General features: G+C 37.6%; 1 protein-coding gene across 14 annotated transcripts in view; it reads right to left on the reverse strand.

Annotated features, from left to right (window-relative positions):
• Positions 1-22748, reverse strand: part of LOC131230412 (SCA7 domain-containing protein SELMODRAFT_431321-like) — a 98795-nt gene that overhangs the window by 6222 nt on the left and 69825 nt on the right. For 10 of the 14 annotated variants that reach the window (XM_058226331.1, XM_058226332.1, XM_058226327.1 and 7 more), the window contains 4 exons: positions 20793-20901; positions 20358-20452; positions 17452-17574; positions 11577-11794 (listed from right to left, as the gene is read on the reverse strand). In XM_058226331.1, the coding sequence (XP_058082314.1) occupies positions 11577-11794; positions 17452-17574; positions 20358-20452; positions 20793-20901 (545 nt within the window). Of the gene's footprint in view, positions 1-11576; positions 11795-11985; positions 12113-13167; positions 13339-17451; positions 17575-20357; positions 20453-20792; positions 20902-22748 lie in introns of those variants that run through there. The other 4 variants (XM_058226334.1, XM_058226333.1, XR_009164022.1 and 1 more) reach the window with 3 other exon arrangements.

Consider the following 22748-nt stretch of genomic DNA (forward strand, 5'->3'; position numbering starts at 1 on the left):
GGGTTTTTAAATATCAAAATTCCTAAATCTCCTCTTGCCCCCACTTCTCTCTCTAAAGAAAAAATTGAGGATATATTTAATAGGGGAGGCATTTTTCATGTTTTATGAGCAGAAGGGTATAAAGATTGAATTAAAAAAATAAAAAATAAATTGAATTTTTAAGCCCATTTATGATATCTACGATTATCGTAGGATTCATACGATTCGATATGATTCGTACGATTATTTGGGATTTGCGATTTGGGTGTACGATCCAAATCATACACCCATACGATATGATATGAATCGTATGATTTTGGTAACACTGCATATGATTAAGGTTGTGCATAACTTGAGCGGGGGCTCGTCTCAACTAGCAATTGATGCATGCACCCATGCTGGAGAGTTGCATAGGTTATACAAATAGATTGTCATAGAAACGTCCTATTCATCTTACTTCAAAGAACTTGATTGATCTACATTGTCCATTCAGGTATGTAGACTATCATATCTCATTTAAAACGGATTAGTCACTTCCGTAACTTGAAGATTTTTTTAAATGTTTTCTAGACCGTTACAACTTGTTTTTTCTATAATGGTCGTTTCAGCCCCATAACATGTATAGTTATGACCGTTATTGTTATGTAACTGATTTTGAATAACATGCCCTCATATCATAGCTTAAGTAGTGATATTTATGCAAAATGTAGAGATGGCCACCAAAGCGTTAATCGTTGAGCAACTCAACGGTCAGGAATTTGACGGCAACAACTATGAAGACTAATCTTGTGTTGTGAGATGCCTTTTAGATGAAGATGACATTTCACACACTCTAAATGAGGTTCAAGAGGCACCAATATTGGTTGAGAATGACAACTTGACAAAACATAGGGCTATGATGAAGTGTTACAACAAGTGCCTTAAGCAGAATCACTCGAAACCCGTAATGTCCTCATAACTAACATGCACAAGAAGCTCATACCTACACTTGAAGTGCATGAAACCACCAAGGGAATTGGGATGCATTTGCTAATGCCCACATGTCAAAAGTTGGATGCACACGTTAGTGCAATAGAATTGGAGTTTCATGAGTATAAAATGCCATTCGGCTGCTTCATTAAGAATCACATCTGAAAAATGGAACAGATGATAGGTGACCTTAAGAACGTTGTGTGCATATTAACGGAGGATAAAAAGATCATCCCCAAGCACCATTCCTTGCCCAACTTGTGGGCCCCCATCAAAAGGATTTTGAATCACAACTGATTTTATCACAACATTAGGGGACTTTTGTGGTCACTTGTTATGTGAGGTTGAAATGAATGCAATTCGGTCAGGAGAAGTCGAGGCTCTTGTAGAAAAATCCTGTAAGCGGGAGGCTACCAGGAGATGGTCAAAAGGTAGCAAGAAGGCGAATAAGAACAAACATGGACAAAAGCCCGCGACGCCTCCCCACATTCCCAAGAAGTGAAAGGGAAGAAAAAGTGGAAAAAACTTCCAATGTGGTTTGCTTCGCCTACGGAAACATTGACCATTATGTTCATTAGTGTGCTAATAAAAAGGCAGTAATTCCTATGTCATCTAATAGTTTCTTTGTAGGCATTTGTTTTGAAATCATTACTGTTGATACTTTATCTAACAAGTGAATTTTGGATTCAAGCACAATAGAGCATGTGACACAAGATCGCATAGGACGAGAAGAATTCCAACTTGTGCTATAAGTAGCTACAAGGTGTACATGGGGAATAATATCGCCGAAGACGTGCTAGGAATAGGCGTTTATCATCTTCGTACGCATATGGGGCATACAATAATACTTTGTGACACTCTTTATGCATCACGCATGGGCCGGAGTTTGATTTCTGTTTCTAGATTGTTATGAGATAATTTATGACATCTGTTTTTTTGAAACCAGAGTTCCATTAAAACTCAATAACCTCATTTATGCATGGAGAAGTTTAATTTCATATTTATTTATTTTAGATGTAGAAATTGATGATGGACCTCTTGTTTTGTCTATCATGTCGAATGAATCAATTGTTTTTAAATCCATAAAATGGCATGTGAGGTTAGGTCACATTGGGAAGGACCGCATTTTAAGACTAGCTCGTTTTAGTTTGTTAGGTTCCTTATCTAGAATTGGCATATCATTTTGTGAAGATTGTGTCTAGGAAAAACTCTTAAGAAACAATTTCTCAAAGCTGCTAGGCTAAGGATCTGTTAGAGATAATCCATTAGGATATATGTGGATCCCTAAATGTACATACCAGAAATGGATGCCAATACTTAGTCGCTCTCATTGACAATTATTCGTGCTATGGATATTATGTATCTCATCTCACACAAATCTGAAGCCTTTGACTATTTTCTCAAATACAAAGCTGAAGTAGAAAATCAACTAAAGAAATAGATCAAATCCTTAGATCTAATAAAGGTAGTAAGTGGTAGTATATAATGGCTTATACTCCACAACAATATGAAGTTGTAGAGAGAAGGAACATGACACTATTGAACATGGTTAGATCGATGATGGCTCATGCCAATCTCTTTACCATATTCTAAGGAGATGTTACTAACAACTGTCTATGTTTCTTAATAGTCTTGCCTAAATCTATTCTTTAAGACACTATATGAAGTGTGGACTAAGAGAATTTCTTCTCTACCAACCTACGCTGTTAGGGATCACTGGGATATGTTTTGTTACCCGCTCCACATAGAGGTAAGCTTAATAGTAAAACCATTGTGTGCGTATTCATAAGGTACCCTATACACTCAAAGAAATACATTTCAATTCATGATGACTGTGGAGAATGGACTAGGATAGATCTCGAGACATGACCTTTATCAAAGGCAAATACCCCAACTAAAAGAAACAAAAAAGTTGAAATAGAACTTTTCTTAAATCCTTGACATATCTCAAGAAAATGAGAGTTTCAATTCTCATAATGGAGATGCTCTCATAGTTCATCAGAAGAGTAGTTGTATATCTCAAGAGGCTCCTGAATTATGACGTAGTGAAAGAAGATTAATTCCTCGTAGATACTTTCAAATCGAGGGTGAAGTATATTCTTGTGTTGCGATTGATGACGATGAACCTATTTCTTATCCAAATTCGGCTAATTAGATAACTACCATGGATGAGGAGACTGCCTTCATGAAGAAAAATAAAGTTTAAGAACTTGTCGATTTACCTCCTAATTACAAGGTGATAAGGAATAAATGGGTATTCAAAATCAAAAGAAAGATAAATGGTACAATGGACAAGTATAAAGCACGATTAGTTGCTAAAAGGTTTCATTTTAAAAAAAAAAAAAAATGATTACAAGGCTACTTTTTTACCCGTTGCAAAATTCTCCTGAATCTACATGCTTATTAATTGTTGCAAGTTTAGACTTAGAGTTGTATCGGATGGATGTGAAGATTGCATTTCTAAATGATAATTTAGATGAGGAAATATACATGCAACAGCCCATGAGATATGTAGACAAAAGTAACCTCAAGAAAGTCTACAAAGTATTAAAATCTATCCATGGGCTAAAGTAATTTTCAAGGTAGTGGTATATAAGGTTTCACTTAGCCATCACACAACCTTCGGGTTCACAATGTGTCAAGAAGATTGTTGTGTATATGAAGCGGTCTAGAAGATCTTTTATGATACCGTCTCTTTATGTACACGGTATCCAACTAGCTTATATTGATATGTGATTATTGATGATGACTAAAGATTAGATTTTCTTGAACTTTGAGATGAAAGATCTTTATGAAGCCAACTTTATTCTTGAAGTACAGATTATTCGGGACCATCCTAAGAGATTCTTGGGCTTGACACAAGCTATATATATATATATATATATATATATATATATATATATATATATATATATATATATATATATATATATATATATATATATATATATACTCAGTACCCTATGGTTCAAGATGGAAAATTTAAAAGTTGTTGAACTCCTTATGAAAAAAAAAAACTACCAAACTAGATAGGATGTGAAATCCCTAGGTTGATGTTAAGAAATTAGATATATCCTCAGTACCCTATGCGAGTGCAGTAGACAGCTTAATATATGTCATGTTTTGCACTAGAGCAAATATTAGTTATGCAATTGAGAGTAAATTCAAGACAATCTCATTGGCAAGCCGTCAAACATATATTCCATTATCTAAGAGGGATTAAAGACTTGATAATATGTTATTAAGGCACGAATCTTGAGCTTAAAGGAATTTCATATGCCGCCTAGGGTAAGGATTTCAATGAGTGAGAAACAGACATCCACGACCCCTTCATCGATGGGGGTTGAGTACATTGCATGTTGTGCTGCTATTCAAGAGTGTATATGGGTCCAACGACTCCTACAAAGTTTAGGTTTTGTACCACGTATTCGTGAGCCCATATCATTGAGGATAAACAACATCCTTGCCATTGACTTGGCAAAGGATCCTACACAGTACACACCATAAGAAGTCCAAGCACATCGAGATAAACTATTAATAATTTCATGATCAAGTAAGAGATTAAAAAAATTATCCCTGGTCATTGTTCGAAGTATCCTCATTATTTTCCATATCTCCAGCTCGACGATACCGATAACACTGGTAGCGATATAGGTAACACTAGTAGTATTAGAAATTCTAGGTATCAGCTATGTACTGTTAAGTATTGCTAATGTATCGATATCACTAATATTTTCAACTGTGTAAATTCCAGGTGTCACTTGTATTGCCAATGTATCAATATCACTAATGTATTGCTAATATTTTCAACTATGTAAATTCCACGTGTCGCTTGTATCGCCAGTGTATCAGCGATATTTCGACAATATAGCCAACATCTCAATATCACCAAAAATTTGTTTATTAAAATAAAAAAAAAAAATCCATTTCAAATTTTTTATGCGCACATGGTTGTATGCAGTGTTCAATTTGTCAATAATAATATCAATAATATTGTGATATTATCATTATCGCAACATGCATGATATCAAGACCACAATCTTTCATTTCCTTCCTAGTTGTCGACGATTTCTTGGCGAAATATCATGCATTGTCAATATTTTAAAATATCGATAGATGTTTGGATGGAAGGTTGGATGGTTGGAGGTAGAGCTGGCAGAATCCAACCTGATCCGACGGATTCGACCCGATCCGAAGGCCAGGATCGGGTCAGATCGAGTAGGCCCACTCAGATCCGACCGTACATTGAGTCGAGTTCGGATTAGTGGCCAATCCAGACCGATCGGATCTGATCCGATCCGCACAACGTTCATTCAACACTGTTTCCTGTAATGTTGTCCACTTGAGATTGGGATATACCGCATTTTTTTTAATACCATAAAATGATCTAGAAAAATAGATGAACGGCATGGATTAAATAAATACATCACGGTGGGGTCCACAGACCAGCCGGGGGAGTAGCCAATCCGTTTCCTCTTAGGTGTATCTATGTGATAAAATACTCAAGTGCCTCGAGACTCCTAATGGACACGGATTTCCGAACGCGGATTCCAACGGAACCCTTTCGCAGCAAGGATTCTGGGTGGGGCCCACTGCGATGTTCGTGAGAAATCAAACTCGTCCATCCGTTTTCCGACCTCATTTTAAGACATGCCACCAAAAATGAGGAGGATCCAAAACTCAAGTGGGCCATAAGAGATGAAACAATGGGAAAAGTAACGCCTACGGTTGAAACCTTCCTAAGATCCACCTTGTTGTTTATATGCCATCTAAACCATTTATAAGGTCATTTTCACTTAGATAAAGTGAAAACACCAAAAAAATTAGACTGTTACAAAACTTTTATGGCCACATATTTGTTTCAATGGTGGTCACTAAATATCCACCGTTTCCTCTCATGTGACCCACTTTAGTTTTGGATCCTCCTCATTTTTTGTAGCATGTCTTAAGATGAGGTCGAAAAATGGATGGACGGGTTTGATATCTCACAAATCGCAGTGGGCCCCACCCAGAATTCTTTAGCAGGAAAGTTTCGCTAGAAATCCGTGTCCACTCCTTGCGCCTGTATTGACGTGATGTAGTAGGTATTAACATGACGTAGTAGGAAGCAGATTGGCAGGTGTAACAAGCACCAGTTGTTATTGACGTCAACAAGTTCTGTGGGTCCCATCATGAGGTATGTGTTATATCCAAACTGTCCATCCATTTGGCGGGCTCGTCTTAAGGCTTAAGCCGAAAAATAAGACATATCTAATGATCAAGTGGACCACACTGCAAAAAGCAGTGGGGGTTGAACATCTACCATTGAAACTCTTTTAGGGGTCACAAAAGTTTCGGATCAATATGAAATTTGTTTTTCCTCTTCATCCATGTAGTCGTGACCTTATTAACAGATTGGATGGAAAATAAACCTTACTGTGGGCCCTATGAATTTGTTAACAGAGAAAATCATTTTTTTAAAAATTTTCAAAAAAATAATAATAATAATAATAATAAATTAAGCAGAAGAGACTCGATTCGGATCAGGCCAGCAATGCAACGGATCGGATTGAGTCAGATGACCCGGACTCGGTCCTGGATCGGATCGAGTTCGGGTCCATTCATTGAAATTTTCGGACCGAATCGAGTTGGACCCAATCCAGTCTGACTCGACTCGATGCCCACCACAAGTTGGATGGATGGGATGGACTAATTTCTTATAACAACACATGCTCTTAAGCCCTAATTAAATTGAAACTATTATGTATGCATTCGTTTTGCAATTTTTTTATTCTTAAATATGCAAATGTGTATTTTAGCATCTCCTGAAGTTTCACTGAAAAATTTCACCATTTTGTTTCCCCGTACTTCCTGTTATTAGCGATATTGTTATTATTTCCATATCCGCACCCAACGAAACTTGTAGCGATACCAATACTTTGAATACTATCCTCAATTACATTCCCACCATAGAAATGTTGGCAAACCTGATGGCGAAGCCTATAGCTAAAGACATATTGTAGGTTCACGTCAGGCAAATGGGATTGAGAAGAGTTTGTGTGATGTGTTTGTATGATGTACCTTTTATCTTTCATCAACGAATAAACATTCATTTTCTTTATTATTCAACAATATTAGTCACCACGTGCGTAGATCGTTAGTATTCACCTTGAGGTCTTGAGGGATCTATGTTTATCGGCAGGCTAGTCACCCACTCGCACCTGTAGACTAATCCCGAATGTACAAGAGAGGTACAATTGCGGCGTTTTTTCCTATGTTGAGGTGTGAACCACCCTCTATTGTGAAGAAGAGAGGACGAGAATATGCGGGACGAGACATCGTATTCACCTTCAATCCTTAGATATTAAAGATGAGACTAATCAAAGTCGAAATATCACAATCGCTCCATTGCTCTTCTACACGATTATTGTAATGGCCTAAATAAAAGATACGTCACGAGGATATGATATGAGTCATACCTTGCGTGATAACTTGGATATTGTAGACCTGACATATTCCTAGCATAGCCTACTCCATAGCATGGATCGTAGTCAAGAGGGCGAACATATTACCTACATATCGCTTTAATTAGATTTAACCATTGTATCGTCCGAGTAGCTAGTCCCGTAGGTGACTCTTTGTGTCCTCAACTACCCTCTTCTTTTTGTTTAGGAGGATGGGATTGAGTGTCATTACTTTAATGTACGATGTCGATGACGACTTTCATTAGATTGGTCGGACTCGGTTACACTAGGAAAGTAGCTTTGTCGATTCCAAATTAAACATTTGCATGTGGAAGATTCCATGAGAACTACACCAAGTTTCAAGAACTATTAATATGCACTTGAAGACTTGTCCGCCACCAATATCGAGTTTTGATAGATTTTTGTAAACTTCAAAACGTATATGCAATATATAATTACTTTAAAAAGGATTTAAAACAATGTTTGCGAACAATCGAGTTTTTTAATAAACTCGACAAGTTAAATAAGTGAATATGTTGGCCGAATACCCTAGATCAAGAGTCAACTCCATCCAGTGTGATCATGCCGACTAAGATAGGTATTAGCAAAGCTTGTGTTATTAAGTGCTAGTTAGGTGGTCGCTTAGTACTCAAAACGTCTGTGAGAAGATGACAATGTTCCAATTAGTCTTACGCCTTTGATTCTTATGATAGCGGTTTTTTGTTTTGGTTGTCATAAGAGGAACTATATTGACATTCTAAATTATGCCCATCCCACAACATGATTCGGTGGGAGAGGACATTGGCCTGTGGGGCTCATTAGTGGGAGAGGATATTGGCCGATATATCCCACGATATATCTTGCATCCCACCTGTGTGATACAAAACTCGCAAGTAGTGCAATATATCTCACATGTTCGATTCGGTGAGCATTTTCGATTTTCGATCTTTTTTTTTTCCAGTAAATCATGTTGAATTAGCGTCAAATTATTACAATACATGGATTGAGAGCTTCAATTTTAAGATTTGGAGGAGATGGGCCGAGTTGCGGAAAGTTAAAAAAATCAAAATTTCCCACTTGGTGGCAAATCGGTTGTAATCCTTATGTCCAAATATAAAATCAAACATGTATGTAACCTAATGTAGTGATTTTTCTTTTGCTTTTGAATGTATTGGTTGTGTTTCCACTTTCCACACGTCTTCTTATATTTATAAATTATATGAACGAACCTTAAATATACTTGCATCAATTCAGTTAGACAATGCATAGATTAAAACCCCATACAAAGAAAACCTATTATGTGCACATATTTTTTGTAATGTTTTGATTTATAAGTGTGTGATGATGTGTTTTTTAACAATCACTGAAGTTTCATTGAAAAAATCGACCAATTTCCCAATGTTTCCAACAACAACGATACATTACACGATACAACCGATATATCCCATGCGATAACCGATACATATCTGTATCTCAAAGGTGCGATACATAATGTGATTCTGATATTTCAAACACTGCATACGTACACTAATTAGAGATATTAAACTAGATTTAGTAATTGAATTCAAACCCCTGTAAATATACTATGCATAGCTACTTTTGGATTCCAAGGGATTCTGAATCCAGGGTACCAAACACAACAGGAGGATTTCAAATCTAGGGGGTTTCAAATCCACACTCCCAAACAGGCCCTTAGGCAATAGATATACTAACCGTAGGGAATAGAAAGGGAAGCACACAGTTAAGGCACGAATACAAGAAAAAGGATACTAGGAAAGAGTTTGCAGATAGACACAATTAGATTAGATAAAATTTAGTTGCTGCCACATTTTAGTTAAGTATCACAGGATACAATCTTCTAAATATATTTTGTAGCCTTGTTGATGCAGGACGCATGCATGTAGATAAACGGTGAAGTAAGATCAATCAACAAATTAAAATTACAAATCACGCCAAAATCATCAAATATCTCAAGAATCCAACATGAAACTATGAATAGTCTAGGCCATAATTAAGAAACTACACCATGCATGATCATTGAATACTATAAATTAGAATCTAATGGATGTAAGAACACCCAATTAGCATAGGAGTAAGTCTATTTCAAAAGGGAAGGACGATTACTACCTAGGGTTTGCTCGATGAGAATGTAGTCTAACCCAGGGTCTGAGAAATTTGGGGGAAAAGCTAAAATTAAGGTTTAGACAGTTTAATTGGCTAAGGGATTTTTGTACATGGGTATTACTTGAGGGGAATTAGGGATTTAAGTGGTTGGAGGTTTGGGGTTTTAGGTTAATTAGGGATATTGGTATTCTAGGGTTTAAGGATTTTAGAATTAGGAATTTTAGACATGGGGAAAAATAGGAAATTGGGGGGGTATAGGGTTTAGGGTAGGGTTAGGGATGAGGAATCAAGGGGTTTTGATGCGGAGGTAAGGGAAAATCAAGGGATTGTTCTTATGGTAAGCCTAGGGGCTTGCACGTGTGGCCGTACGGTCACACATGTGGATCGTTGGCTAAGGCTTTAGGGTCCTCAATGGTTGGGTTTGGTTGGGGTTGAAGTTAGAAGATGAAAAGTTGAAGAAAAAAGATGATTTGGATGGGAATGGAAGAAGAAAGATAAAAGTTTTGACAAAATACCTCTTTTGGATAGAAAGGAAGAGAGAAGGAAGATGATAGATGGGTAGCCTTGCACCTCCGTTGAATGGGGAATGGAATCACACCACACCCAAGCTCCAAATCACATGAAGAAGAGAAAAGACAAACTTCTTTTTTTCCAAAATAATGACATTATGGCTTAATACCACCACAAAGTTCTTTTTTTTTGTCAAAATAATGACATTATGGCTTAATACCAACCTAACCCCCCCCCCCCCCAGAAAGAGACTTTTACCCAAATAAAAAAAAAAAAAAACCAAACCCCTCTCAGTTAAGTAATCTCATTAAAAAAAACCCTATCTCAAAGAAAACATAAAACAGTCCAAAAAATAAAATAAAAAACTACTCTAAACAAATAAATCTAAACTATTCGTGGCCAATGGGTGATCCACGATCAAGATGGGCCGCAATTAAGAGTGGTCCAAAGGGCCATCTTGCGCAATCCAACGGTCCGATCGATGCATGCACTCAATCCAATGGTCCAAACTCCTGAAGAATGCAACCAACATGCATCTTCCTAGTGTAGGGTCTTCAAAGATGCATCAAATGCATGTGGGGTCTTCAAAACAGGCCATTCGGCCCACTCGGGCCCACATAGTGGTCATACATCCAAAGGGAAACTGGTGATTATCTCCTCCTCCTCTGGTATACCCTGAATGGTGCTTTGATCTCCTCATCACTTGTAGTTCTTTGTGTGGGTTAATCAAGGGTCTTGGATATTCTTAGAATGGAAGATTGGATAGAGAATGCCCTCACAGATTCACATCTCCATGCAGTTGCTGGATGGGAGTTCCAAATGTGAGATTTGTTAGAGTGAACTTTCCTCTTGCCACTTTATGCATAGTCATGAGTTTAAGGTAGGTGATCCCGTCTCTGAGAAGTTAGATCCATTCTATGGTAAAGAAAGATGATAGAAAGATCTCGCATTTGCATGTCATTCCTATGAACTAGGGGCGCATCGGAAATTCACTGCAACATGGGAAGGTTTCAGTGGGTAAACATATCATTTTTTGACTTAACGGAATTGCAGTATGTGCTGAAAAATGAAATCCTTGAAGATGAGAGGAAACTACGACAAAGATAGTTAAAAAGAATAAATAAATAAAATTTGATGGAAAAGAGGTTTTGGTGTCCAAGTAATTTGTCAATGTATTAATGGCGCAGGTATTTGATTATATCAGTTATTTTCCACTTAAGTATTTCTCTCTTGTTCCTGGAATCCACTAGTTTTTGGGAAAGTATTAGCTTGAGTAGGATATTCTACCAAGAGTGCCCACTAACTTAGTGGATTTCGTAAATATCAAATTATTATTTCAGTAAATATATATGAATGCTGACAAAACAATATCAAACTCTCAGACTGATATTGGTATTTTACCGGAAGGAGCAACCTCTGAAACAAACAAAGATACGGCCAGCAAAGAAATGCAATTATTTTGGAGGTAGAGTATATATGTTACATACAGACATGATTCAGTGAAGAAAAAGATGCACAAGCAGTACAATTGAAATCGGAACAATTACTGACCTCCTTCTGAAGCATATCATCCTTTTGTGTCTCGTGCAACAAATTGTCGGGTGATGAAATCTGTGAAGATAGCATAGAGTTGCCATGTACTAGTTTCTGGGTCAGGTGATTGTTTTCATGCTCTTTTGCCAATGCCACATGATAAAGATGGCCTAGTGCTGTCCGGAGGCGACTTCTCTGTGAGTGGTACATCTTGGTTGCAAGGGGGAGAGGCACATCTGATTTTATTTTTATTTTTTTGGGGAAGCATATAATAAGTCAATAGCTTTATCGCAAAGAAGTTGAACAAATTATTAGGTCAATGCAAAGGGCAATGACAACAATCTTCCAAGCCTTTTGAAGTGTAAAATTCAGTTCAGCAACATTAAAATCATGATGAGAACCACAATTTTCACAAATGACCGGATACCTTTCTCCCAAGTGGAGTTGGTTTTAACCACTACTAACTCCGTGTGGCATATCTTAACAGCCTCCTTGTGCTGATAAACAGATCATAGCCGGAGAGGTAGTGAACACACTGCCAATTGATTGAGTCGCTTTTGTCATGAAAATGGAAATAAATATTAAACAAATCAGTTTTCCCAGTTTCAGGATTAGTTATGCAGTAACACTATAAATTTGAGAATATCTTGGCTTTGAATTTTATGAAACGAACTATCATCTCCAGTATTAATTCAAGTACAACTAAGAATCAGATGTGTCTCTGAGCTACCAAATGAAAGAAGGGCTGAGTGCAATCAGGTTTATTTGACTGTAACTGTATCCAATGCCAACAAGGCAACAACTAGGTACCAGGAACAGCCATATCATTACTATACTTGAAAAATAAAAGAGTTACGAAATCATTTAACATCTCAAGGATTGCTTTGGAAACCTATCGTAGCTGGGTGTGGGTGCAGGTGTTGGGTAACAGAACAACTTGAGGCCAGAGACTCACATAACCCTAATCACTGCATATAGGGACACAACATAGCATTTAATAATTAATATCTTCTAACTAATTGAAGCTCTGCCTGGAAGCAATATGTGCCTGCCAGTCCCAACTCGGGATAAAGGAAAGGGTTGATGTCAGGTGAGTAGCTGGTAGTAAAAAGTTTACCAAGCAATCACAAGAATTCCTGTTCTGAATATGATTCATGAAACAAGTTACACAAAGACAACCCCATATAGTGTGGAGAAGGCTATGATGATGATCGTATTACTAACATATTTTATTAAATTATAATTTTAGTTATTATTTTAATATAAATTATTTGGATATGGCTGGCCATTTCTGAGACAGATCCAATACCCACATTGCATGATATTGGACACAGGTACTGAGCATTGCACAGCAGCCATGTCAAGAAAATGTTATGATTATGATCTGTTTATCAAACTGCCAACATATCTAATGCCTATCTGGTCCCAAACCATAACTGCACAAAATCTGAAGTGAAGCAATGACATGTTCAGGTGAGGGAGCAGTTGGGGTTTTTGAAAAAAGTGTATAACTTTTTCAAAAGCAATTTTAATCATGTGACTAGGGATCTATTTCCCATCTAGATGAAATCAAACTTCCACAAGGCAAAAGAAGGGATTAACATCATACCTTTTGATTGGATTCTTTGGTTGCCTATCTTCCAAGATGCTGGTCTTTCGTAGTCTGTCTCTCCTTGATCCATCTCCAGTAAAGGGATGCCTTGAAAGTTTTCTCACACCCACATTATAAAGCTATGGGTAGGTTGGCTTCAGCCTGGATTTTGAACTGTTCAGGCCAGGCCTATCAAAATTTCGATTTTTCCCAGCCAGAGCCCAGCCTATTAACAGCCCTAGCTATATGGGTATGAGAGGTAACTTGACCCACCAGATGGATCACACGTGAGAGGGAGGAGAAGGAAGAAGGAAGGAGGATTCGTTTCTTCTCCTCCTCCTTTTTCTTCTTTTCTTTCTAAGATGGATCACACATGAGACTCTCCTGCTCCTTAGATGAGCTGGTAAAGACACTGTAGTGTGTGTGAGTGGTCCAGGGTTCAGGCCCTGGTAGTGTCACCTTTCAAAAAAAACAGTGGGAATGTCCACAGGGGGAGGGCGCTTTCTTAGCCTCCACTCTAAAGATAGGATCTATTTATAAGATAAGTTCAGGGTACTTCACAATCACACCCTCGCAAACTTCGGTATTACCCTACATCATCAAAAGTCTGCAATCCCACCTATCCATGTGCCTAAATTGACCCAAATCCTTCCACTCCCTGTGTGTCCATCCTTGGGCCAGAATCCCATGTAAGCACAAGAAGTAGAGCACTAAAAGATCCAACCATCAGATGTCTCAAGTTTGATAAACACCTTAACAATGTAGCTAAATGATTTAACAGTTGCAAATGTTCAATAAACCTTTTGAAAACAATTAAGAGTGTTGGCCAAGTTTAAAACACTTGATGGACAGTCCGATCGACACGATCTATCCACAACTAGGTCAAGGAAAGATGCATGAAATGTTTCCACTACATCCTAATAAGTGGACCAAACAACAACTGTATGTTGGCCACCAATGTAACCTCAAAAAGTGTGTTAGGGCCCAATATACTAAGACCATGATAACCATGACCTCAAGGCTAAGGATTAGTCAAAGCTAGCACACAATCAAGTCAATCCAATCTGAGCATGATGGTCCTCTCAATTAGGAGACTTGATACAATCCACCAATATGAATGTCCAATCAAGGCCAACACATGTGCTCGTAAATACAAGTGAACAATTATACTCCTGTGCGGAGAAGGGAGATGACCAATGCTAGAGATGAATCCATCCAACTCGTCATTGGTTCAACACACAGGATAACCACAAAACTAATCTTGGGTTGCCCAAACTTGAGAAGTGGTTACGGAATATAGGGTACTTGAGAATTATGAAAACGCTCTCCCTTGGCCATGGTGGTCATTGTGTCCCAAGGTATTCCATAACAGTAACGGTGGCCATGACAACCACCATCGTTACCTTTACGATACGGATCGTAATGGTTGTTACGGTCTCTTTTTCTATTAAAAGAAAAAACCCGATAAACCTATATCTGCCCCGTAACATTGAAAAAAAAAAACCCGAAAATCCTATATCTACCTCGTAATAGACCATTTCGAGGTTGTTATGGCCTTTGCAAGGGGTGCAATGGGCAATTAATGACGGTTATAGGTCATTTTTTGCATAACGACTGTTACAGCCGTTATGACGCTACAGCCCTGTAACGGCCTTTAGGGCACACCATGTTCTTTCCCCATGGACCCACAAGATAAATCCATAAGGAACCCCTATAATCCAGCTAAACATGTTTACTGAATAACTTCCACACAATTAATGATGAAAAACAAAGTATATTTCATTCAATTAAGTGGTCATAGATAACAAGATCCATCAACATATGGATCATTGCCTTTCCATGGCACACACATCTAATAGGAGCCGCAAAGTGACAATTTCAAAATGTGGGCAAGCATAAATGCCTAGGAAGTAGGAGCAGGAGCGTGATTCAAAGTGAGAGCGGCACCAATTTAGAAGGATCGTGTAATTAAGGTTCCAACTATGGGCAAAGGAGAAAGTTTGATGTCATGTGGGCATCTGGTGGTAAAATGTTCGCAAAGCAATCACAAAAATTCCTATTTTGAATATGATTAGTAAAATACGCTGCACCTAAGCCAATCCCATAAAGTACCACTAAAAAAACAAAAAACAAAAAAGGCCCCATAAAGTGTAGAGATTAGGGGAGGCTACAGTTCACCAAAGGCACCATTTATTTTGCAATGCAGACGATGACGTGGTGGATAATTTGAAGAAAATTGTGAGATGTTTCGAAGTGATCTTGGGCTTGAAGGTTAATATCCTTAAGAGTGAGATGCTTGGTGTTCGTATCTCCGAGGGTGGGGTGGCAAGATTGGTGGATGTGTGTGGCCCGAGGTCTTTCCCCTCATCATATCTCAGTCTTCCCTTGTGCATTGGGAAACCTACAAAGCATCTGTGTGATAAGGTAATCGAAAGGATAGAAAGAAAACTCTTGAGATGGAAGAGTAGGTCTCTCTTCGGGTGGTTGACTAACGTTAGACTAACGTTAACAAAAGAAGCTTTGTCAAATATGCCACTTTAGTTCATGTCTCTCGTTAATTGTCCAAAATCTGTCTTGGATAGGTTGAGAAGGGATTTTTTGTGGCAAGGTACCAAAGAAAAAATAATATTTCACCTATTGAGATGGGAAGAGGTATGCAAGCCTAATGGAGGAGGAAAGCAGGAATAAGAGATCTGAAAATTATAAACCTTGCTTTTATTAAACAAATGGTCCTGGAGGTTCGGCATTGAAGAAGGGAGCTTGTGGAAAGAGGCAATCACAAGCAAATACGGCATTCAAGAAAGGGGATGGTGGATTAAGGACTCTTCATTATATAGGGCTTTCGGTCCGTGGAAGGTGGTTACTAGATTGGCAATTAAGTTTAAAAAGGGGGTTACGTTTTCTTTTGGTGATGGTAAAGTCGAATTGTTTTGGGGAGGATGTGCAAATAGGGGAGAGATCACTCCAGATTGAGTTTCCAAGTTCAACTTAGCTATCTCTGAAAATGAATATTCCTATTGCCCAATGCTATTCTACATCTTTCCAAAATAATAATAATATTATAGGGTTGTAGTTGTTTGCTCCCCCTTTGTCAATCGAATTTGTCGGTTGAGGAATTCATTAGGCTTCTAGAGCTTCTTCATTGCTACTACCCATCTTCGGGTGAGAGGAATGCGATGGTGTGGAATAACCGAATAAGGACAAGTTGGGTGCTTCTTTGTCTGCTCATTCTACAAGCTACTTCGGAGAACATTGTTGGGAGAGAAGAGTGATTGCACCTCTATCTTTGGGTTCTATGACACCCCTCCTAAGATGGCAAAATATGTTTGGTTGGTGGGTAGGAAGAGGGTGCTCATAATAGACAATCGTCAGAAAATGTCAATGATGCTTCCCAACACTTGAATGATGTGCATGAAAAATACGGAGTTGGTTACTCATCTCTTCATGCATTGTCCTTTTGCTCAAAAGGTGTCGGAGAGCTTCCTCGATCTTTTTAAGGTATAGTGGGTGATGTTGGGGTCAATTGAAGATCTTCTCTTCGCATGGTATGGAGGGGTTGAGAAAGGAGGAAGGTTAGTGTGGTGGCTTGTCTTGATGGCAATCTTATATGCTCTTTGGGTGTAAATGAACAATCGGCGCTTTTGGAATAAGAGTAGGTTAGTGTTGGTGGTTTTTAAAAGGGCAAAGCTAGATGTAGGGGGATGGGCCACTTGTTTAAAGTCCTTTGATTGTATGTCTTCCTTGTTTAGGTCATAGCTGTTGTTGCCTTAGATTTTTCTTTGGCACTTTCTTTTAATAAAAATTCTTTACTTCCAATAAGAAAAGGGAAAAAAAATGTTATTACTAAAACATTTTAGTAAGTTACCATTTTAGTTATTAATTAAATATTAATTATTTGGTAAGGCTGGAAAATATTCCACAGATGACAGATCCAATACCCGTGTTGCATTATATTGGACACGGGTACTTCGAGGTATTTAATGGATCCAGATCATAGCCGAGATGAGTAAATTGAGCTAGAGGAGCATTGCACAACAGCCAAGTTGAGAAAAAGCTATGATTATGATCTGGTTCATCAGCCTGAAGACACATCTAATGCCAAAAACAGGATCCAAGGACCACAAGATAAAAGCAATACTGTCAAATAGAATATCAGTCCATCTTTCAAAATTGCAAAAAACATATGATTAACTTAAAGTAACAAGGATAATTTAAACATTTCTAATTATCAAGATGACTTGGTCATTTATCCTCTCAAGATGCTTCAATATGAGAATTTCAACACCAGATTATGTTACTTACCAGTTAGAAGATGCCCTGCAGTTGATAGGTCATGTCCGAGCACTTGTCCAGCCTTTTGATATCCAATGGCAGCATCACTGGGATTCACTCTTCCTGCTACTGGTCTCCTTGAAAACTCTCTGCCTGAATGATTGCAGGAAGAATAACAATCCATGATCTCATCCATTAAAAATAGATTCTCACTGTCTCTGAGCAAACGATTAACCAAAAGAATTGGGCAATTGTATAATGTCCTCTGAATTCAAATCCTATGTATTATTTGTAAAGTTCCAAATTAATTTACAAAACAGGCCTTGAAAAAAAAAAAATCAGACTGTAAAGAACATCACTCCTTAGTCCTTAAACTTAGTACGGATTTAACGCTTTCACAGAAACCTCAGTTCAAAATTTTCATGATGACCTAAACCTCCATGAGAATAACCACTTTAGAGGTATTTTGCTTTCACAACCAAAGATAAAGGACTATTTGAAGACTACAAGCCAAAGTTCCATGCAAGCATTTTCAAAATGTGCAGAAAACCTAAATAATTCCACAGAAATAACCATCTGAAAGAGGTAGTCTCCCTTCACAGGTAGGATCTTTTCATTTCTTTTGACTAAGATGTAAATTAACAGTGTGTGGAATGTCATGGCAAAAATATAGCGTCTTCCACCAAATTAAAAGAACCTTTATGGGAAAGGAACATGGGCTGTTGATTTATGTGAATGTTATGTTCGTGAAATTGTGTTTTTTTTAATCTATGCTAATTTTTCGTGAAGAAACATGGGTGTCACCAGACTCACTAGTTTAGCATCATGCCTTTTGGTAGCTAAAATTAGGATTTCTCAAGCGGTTAATTCTATGGGAAAAAGGATGTGAACATTGTTGCTTCACAATAATTTCTATGGGTAAAAGCAGACGTTTTTTTAAAGAGTCATGAGAAGAAGTAAACTGCTTACACGGTTTCAATCATAAGGGGGCACTTAGATGCATGGAATGGAAATATTATTAGAATTTTATTTCCATGAATTTTTTTCATCAGAAGAAAATTTCTATGAAAAATCTCTGTAGCCTAAATGACAACAGAAGAATTCCATTGATCTTTAATAACAGTGTTTAGATAACAGCTTTCAAATTCCATGAAGAGCAATTCCACCCATCAAATACTAATGTGCCGCATGTGTGTGAGATATGTGCCATGAATGGTTTCAGCTTCAACTCCAAGAATGCCCCATCTGAAGTCTCGGCCTGGTCCACCCATCGAGTGGGCCAAACATGTATACTTAATATGGGCCCGTGTAAGTGAATTTCATATATAGGGCAATATTTCCCAGCAGTATATCACGTGCAGGAAATCCAATCTGTGAAAAATGTGGCTCCACCTTGGAGATCATCTTGCAAGAAAATCAGAAGAGACTCTCATTAGATGGGCCTCACCTGTACAATGAGTCATACCATTATCTACCTATTGTTTTCTATGTTTTGTCTTGCAAAACGAGTGGATCTGCCCACTCTCTACACCACGTGATCTTTACAATGAGGGCCACATTTTGCATGCACTCAATATCCCTCAATTTTTTGGTGCATGCGCCATCCAATGAGTCCCAGTATATCAACATTGGGGGACCCCGCCACTTACGAGCCCAACATGGACAAACTAATAGCTTGATCAGATGGTTAAATCCTTTTTGGCAGATACACATACTTCATCCCTAGAACACCTTGATTGGATAAATCTTTCAGACGGAGCATTGTATAAAAGCCATCAGATGCAATTTCATGGCCAAAGCATTATATGATATCTTTCAAAAACACGCAGTCAGTGAGATACAATCTCTCAACCATAGTAAATTATCCCCAAACGACAGATTAAAAAGGAAAAAGTTTAAACATCTCTTTCCTGACTTGCCTGTGATGGAGAGGGAGAGAGTATGTCCTGTATGGACAGAGATCCCTGCAAGCATAAGGGTGAGAGGGCTCCAGTGAAGGGGTGGTTGTGAAAGTGAAACGAGCGTTGGGAGGGAAAGAGAGAGAAGAAGAAAACTAAGTTTGAGAAGAAAGTTTTTTTTTTTTTTTCCTAGGAAGATATGAATTCCAGCAGAAAGAACACAATTTCCACGTTCTTATGGATTTTTTTTCCCATGCATCAAGCTTTCCATCCTTAATGAAAGTTCGAAGGAAAACACTTAAGTGTTATCTTCCATACATCCAAATGACCCTGAGCATCTTCTGGTCAGTAAAATTGGCAGATATTAAATTTGAAAGAAGATAGTAGCTACCAAACATTTGTATGAATAGAGGACTCAATGTTGTGGTTAAACATTAAGAGGGAGGTTTGTGAATGGGCAGCTGGGGTCAATTATGTAAATGCTTTTAGTGCTTCATCTGGATTGGGCTAATAGTTTTGCTGTCTTTTTGTATTCTTTGCTGCTTCAACAGTTGTCGTGCAGTTTCTTAATAATATGATCTTATTATCCAAAATTAAAAAAATTTAAAAAATTTAAAAAAATAAAAATTAAAAATGTTGCAGTTAAACCAGTCGTTTAGAGCATCTGGAGACCACTTAAAAGCATAAGGTGTTCCCAAATATACGAACAGATTATCGCTTATGAGAATAGCCAGGCAAACTACTCTGGAGTTCCAAACACATATTTTGTGCAGCAACAAAATTTTGGGGATATGGTCTGTGATAGAGTGGATGTTGTCCATGATAGAGTAGAGTGAGTAACAGGATTCATGTAGCCCCAGTTAGTAGGGATAAGGCTTAGATGATGATGATGTTGATGAACAAAACTGTGGCTATCAACAAAAAAGCAAAAGGTAAGGATTTGACCTTCTCTCCAAGGGCTAAGCTTTTTATTAAAAATGACACGTTAAGGATGCTGGAAAAAAAAAAAAAAATCAAGAAATTAAAATCCATCCTTACAGGTTAGAGCCTCTTGACAATTTATTCTCATTTCTGTTGTTACACCATGTTTTGTTTCTAGGCAGTCTGCTGGTGGCAAGGGCTCAGCTGCTATCCTACAAGTAGAAAAAGCCAGACCCACATCAATTTTTTGAAAGAACATTGTCCTAAAAGGAATTGAGGTCCACCACTACAGCTACGTTCTGATAAGAAGGATCTCATATTTATCAGGGACAAGAACAATACAGAGCATGCTGATAGCTCGATATTCTTACAAGACTAAATGTTGATGAAATTCATGACAGTGCATGAGACAGAGATGAGCCCAAAACGAACAGTTCAACACATTTGGTGTGAGTGTTTGCAATAGAATATTCAGATATGAATGTCCCTTGTTCCATGCAGATGATGATTCACGATTTCAATTGGACTGTAATTGAGGTGAAGTGAACATACTTGGTACGTCTTTTTGAAGGAGCCATCACATTATCAGAGTAGTTTGTACTTCTAGTACTGACTCCAGAACCTTCCATCACTGGGGTGCTGTCCATAGAAATTGAGGTTCCTGAAGAAACAAGAAATAGGAGTGGAGGTTCAGTTGAAGAATATTCAAGAAAATCATATCATTCCAAAAAAAGAAAAGGCACCTCAAAAAACAGTGGTGCAATTACGCATCCTAAAGAACTAGTTTACAAGATGCTTGCCACTAATGTTAGCAAGCTATAAAGCTAAAAAGAAATGCCAACATATCAAAACTTGGTTATGGCCAAGACTTAACACAACCCTAAAAAGTTAGAAGTTTAGCCTGCAAGGTTTTTCTTTTCTTATTTATTCATTATCATCATTTAGCCTCATGAAGTTTGAAAAAGAGATGACTAGTCATGCAATGAAAAAGATCATAGTCAAAGTTGTCGATTTCATTCTGTTTTGACCCCAACTCTGCTCCAATATTTCATTCTGGGATCCATACTAGAATCAGGAGTAGTCAAGAAAAATCATATTATTCTCGATGTTTCAAATAGCACCTGTAGCGTAGCGTGGCCGTAGCACTACGTAGCATCCTAAATAGCGTAAATCCCCTGTAGCGGTCGAAGCGTACGCTACAGCTACGTAGCATGTCGCATCCGTAGCATAAGCTACAATGTATTTTTTTACTATTTTATTTTTTAATTATTTTTTTCACGTATTTTTTTTTGTTTCTAATGTTGAGGAATGTGACACTTGTATTATACTTGATACTTTCAACCTATGGGATTTTTATTTCTTTTCATAATTGTGACTTGTAGTTTCAATTAGACATTATTAATTAAAGTGGTTTGCTTTGAAAGTTGTTGATGTGATAATTATTTGATTTGGCTTATATATGTAAATTGGCTTTTGATAAATGATAACTAATAACTTTTTTGAACATGCTTATAATTGATAAAATGAATCATCTTTTAGGCATTTTTATATTTTTTTTCCCTTTTTTTTTTCACTATTTCTTATATGTCCTTTTTTTAAATTAAAAAATAGAAGTATCGTGTAGCTTACGTTACACGCTATAGAGGGCTGAGCGCTATGCGTCACGCTACCGCTATTTAAAACACTGATTATTCTACAAACAAAATACATATCTAAGAAAGTAAAAAATGGAGCAATTAAGCATCCCAAAGAACTAGTTCACATGAGGCTTGCTACTGATGTTAGCAAGCTATAAAGCCAAAAATAAATGCCAACATATGAAAAATCAACTGTGGCCAACACTTAAACGAACACCTAAAATGTTAGACGTTTAGCCAGTAAAGAAATGCCAACATATCAAAACTCCACATATGGAAACTCGCCAAGAAATCAGGTTAGGACAACAAGTGTGATTACCTCAAAAATAAATAGCAAAAATGATGTCCTGACCATTTATTCTACAAAGAAACCCAAAAGCAATAAACACTAAAATGGTGCATGCCAGGCACTAGTTTCATCACCTTTTGGGATGAGAGGAAACCTGAAAGAATTGGGTCGAGGTGGAGAGGACTGAGAAGGGATATGAAGGCTTGTTCACTTGCCATGGATAGGGAACCGAGGATGATAATGATGATGATGATGTTATAGATAAAACCTCTCAAGCTAATATAGCGGAAAAAAAACTACAGAATAACAACAAGAAGTGGATCTAAAACCTAAAAGGTTTGGGTCGAGGTGGTGGGAATGGAGAAAGGATATTGAAGCTTGTTCACTTGCCATAGATAGAGAGGAGAGGATGATGATAATTATGATGATGGTTGTTACAGATGAAACCACACAAGTTCATTTACCAGCAAAACTATAGAATAACAGCAAGAAAACAAAAGGAAAGGGCAAAACTCCATATAGTCTGGGCAATTTCAAGGCTATCCAATCCCTAAAAGAAGAATATCAAGAGGCCATATGTAA

This window comes from Magnolia sinica, chromosome 17, assembly GCF_029962835.1.
Source record: "Magnolia sinica isolate HGM2019 chromosome 17, MsV1, whole genome shotgun sequence".
Taxonomy (NCBI): domain Eukaryota; kingdom Viridiplantae; phylum Streptophyta; class Magnoliopsida; order Magnoliales; family Magnoliaceae; genus Magnolia; species Magnolia sinica.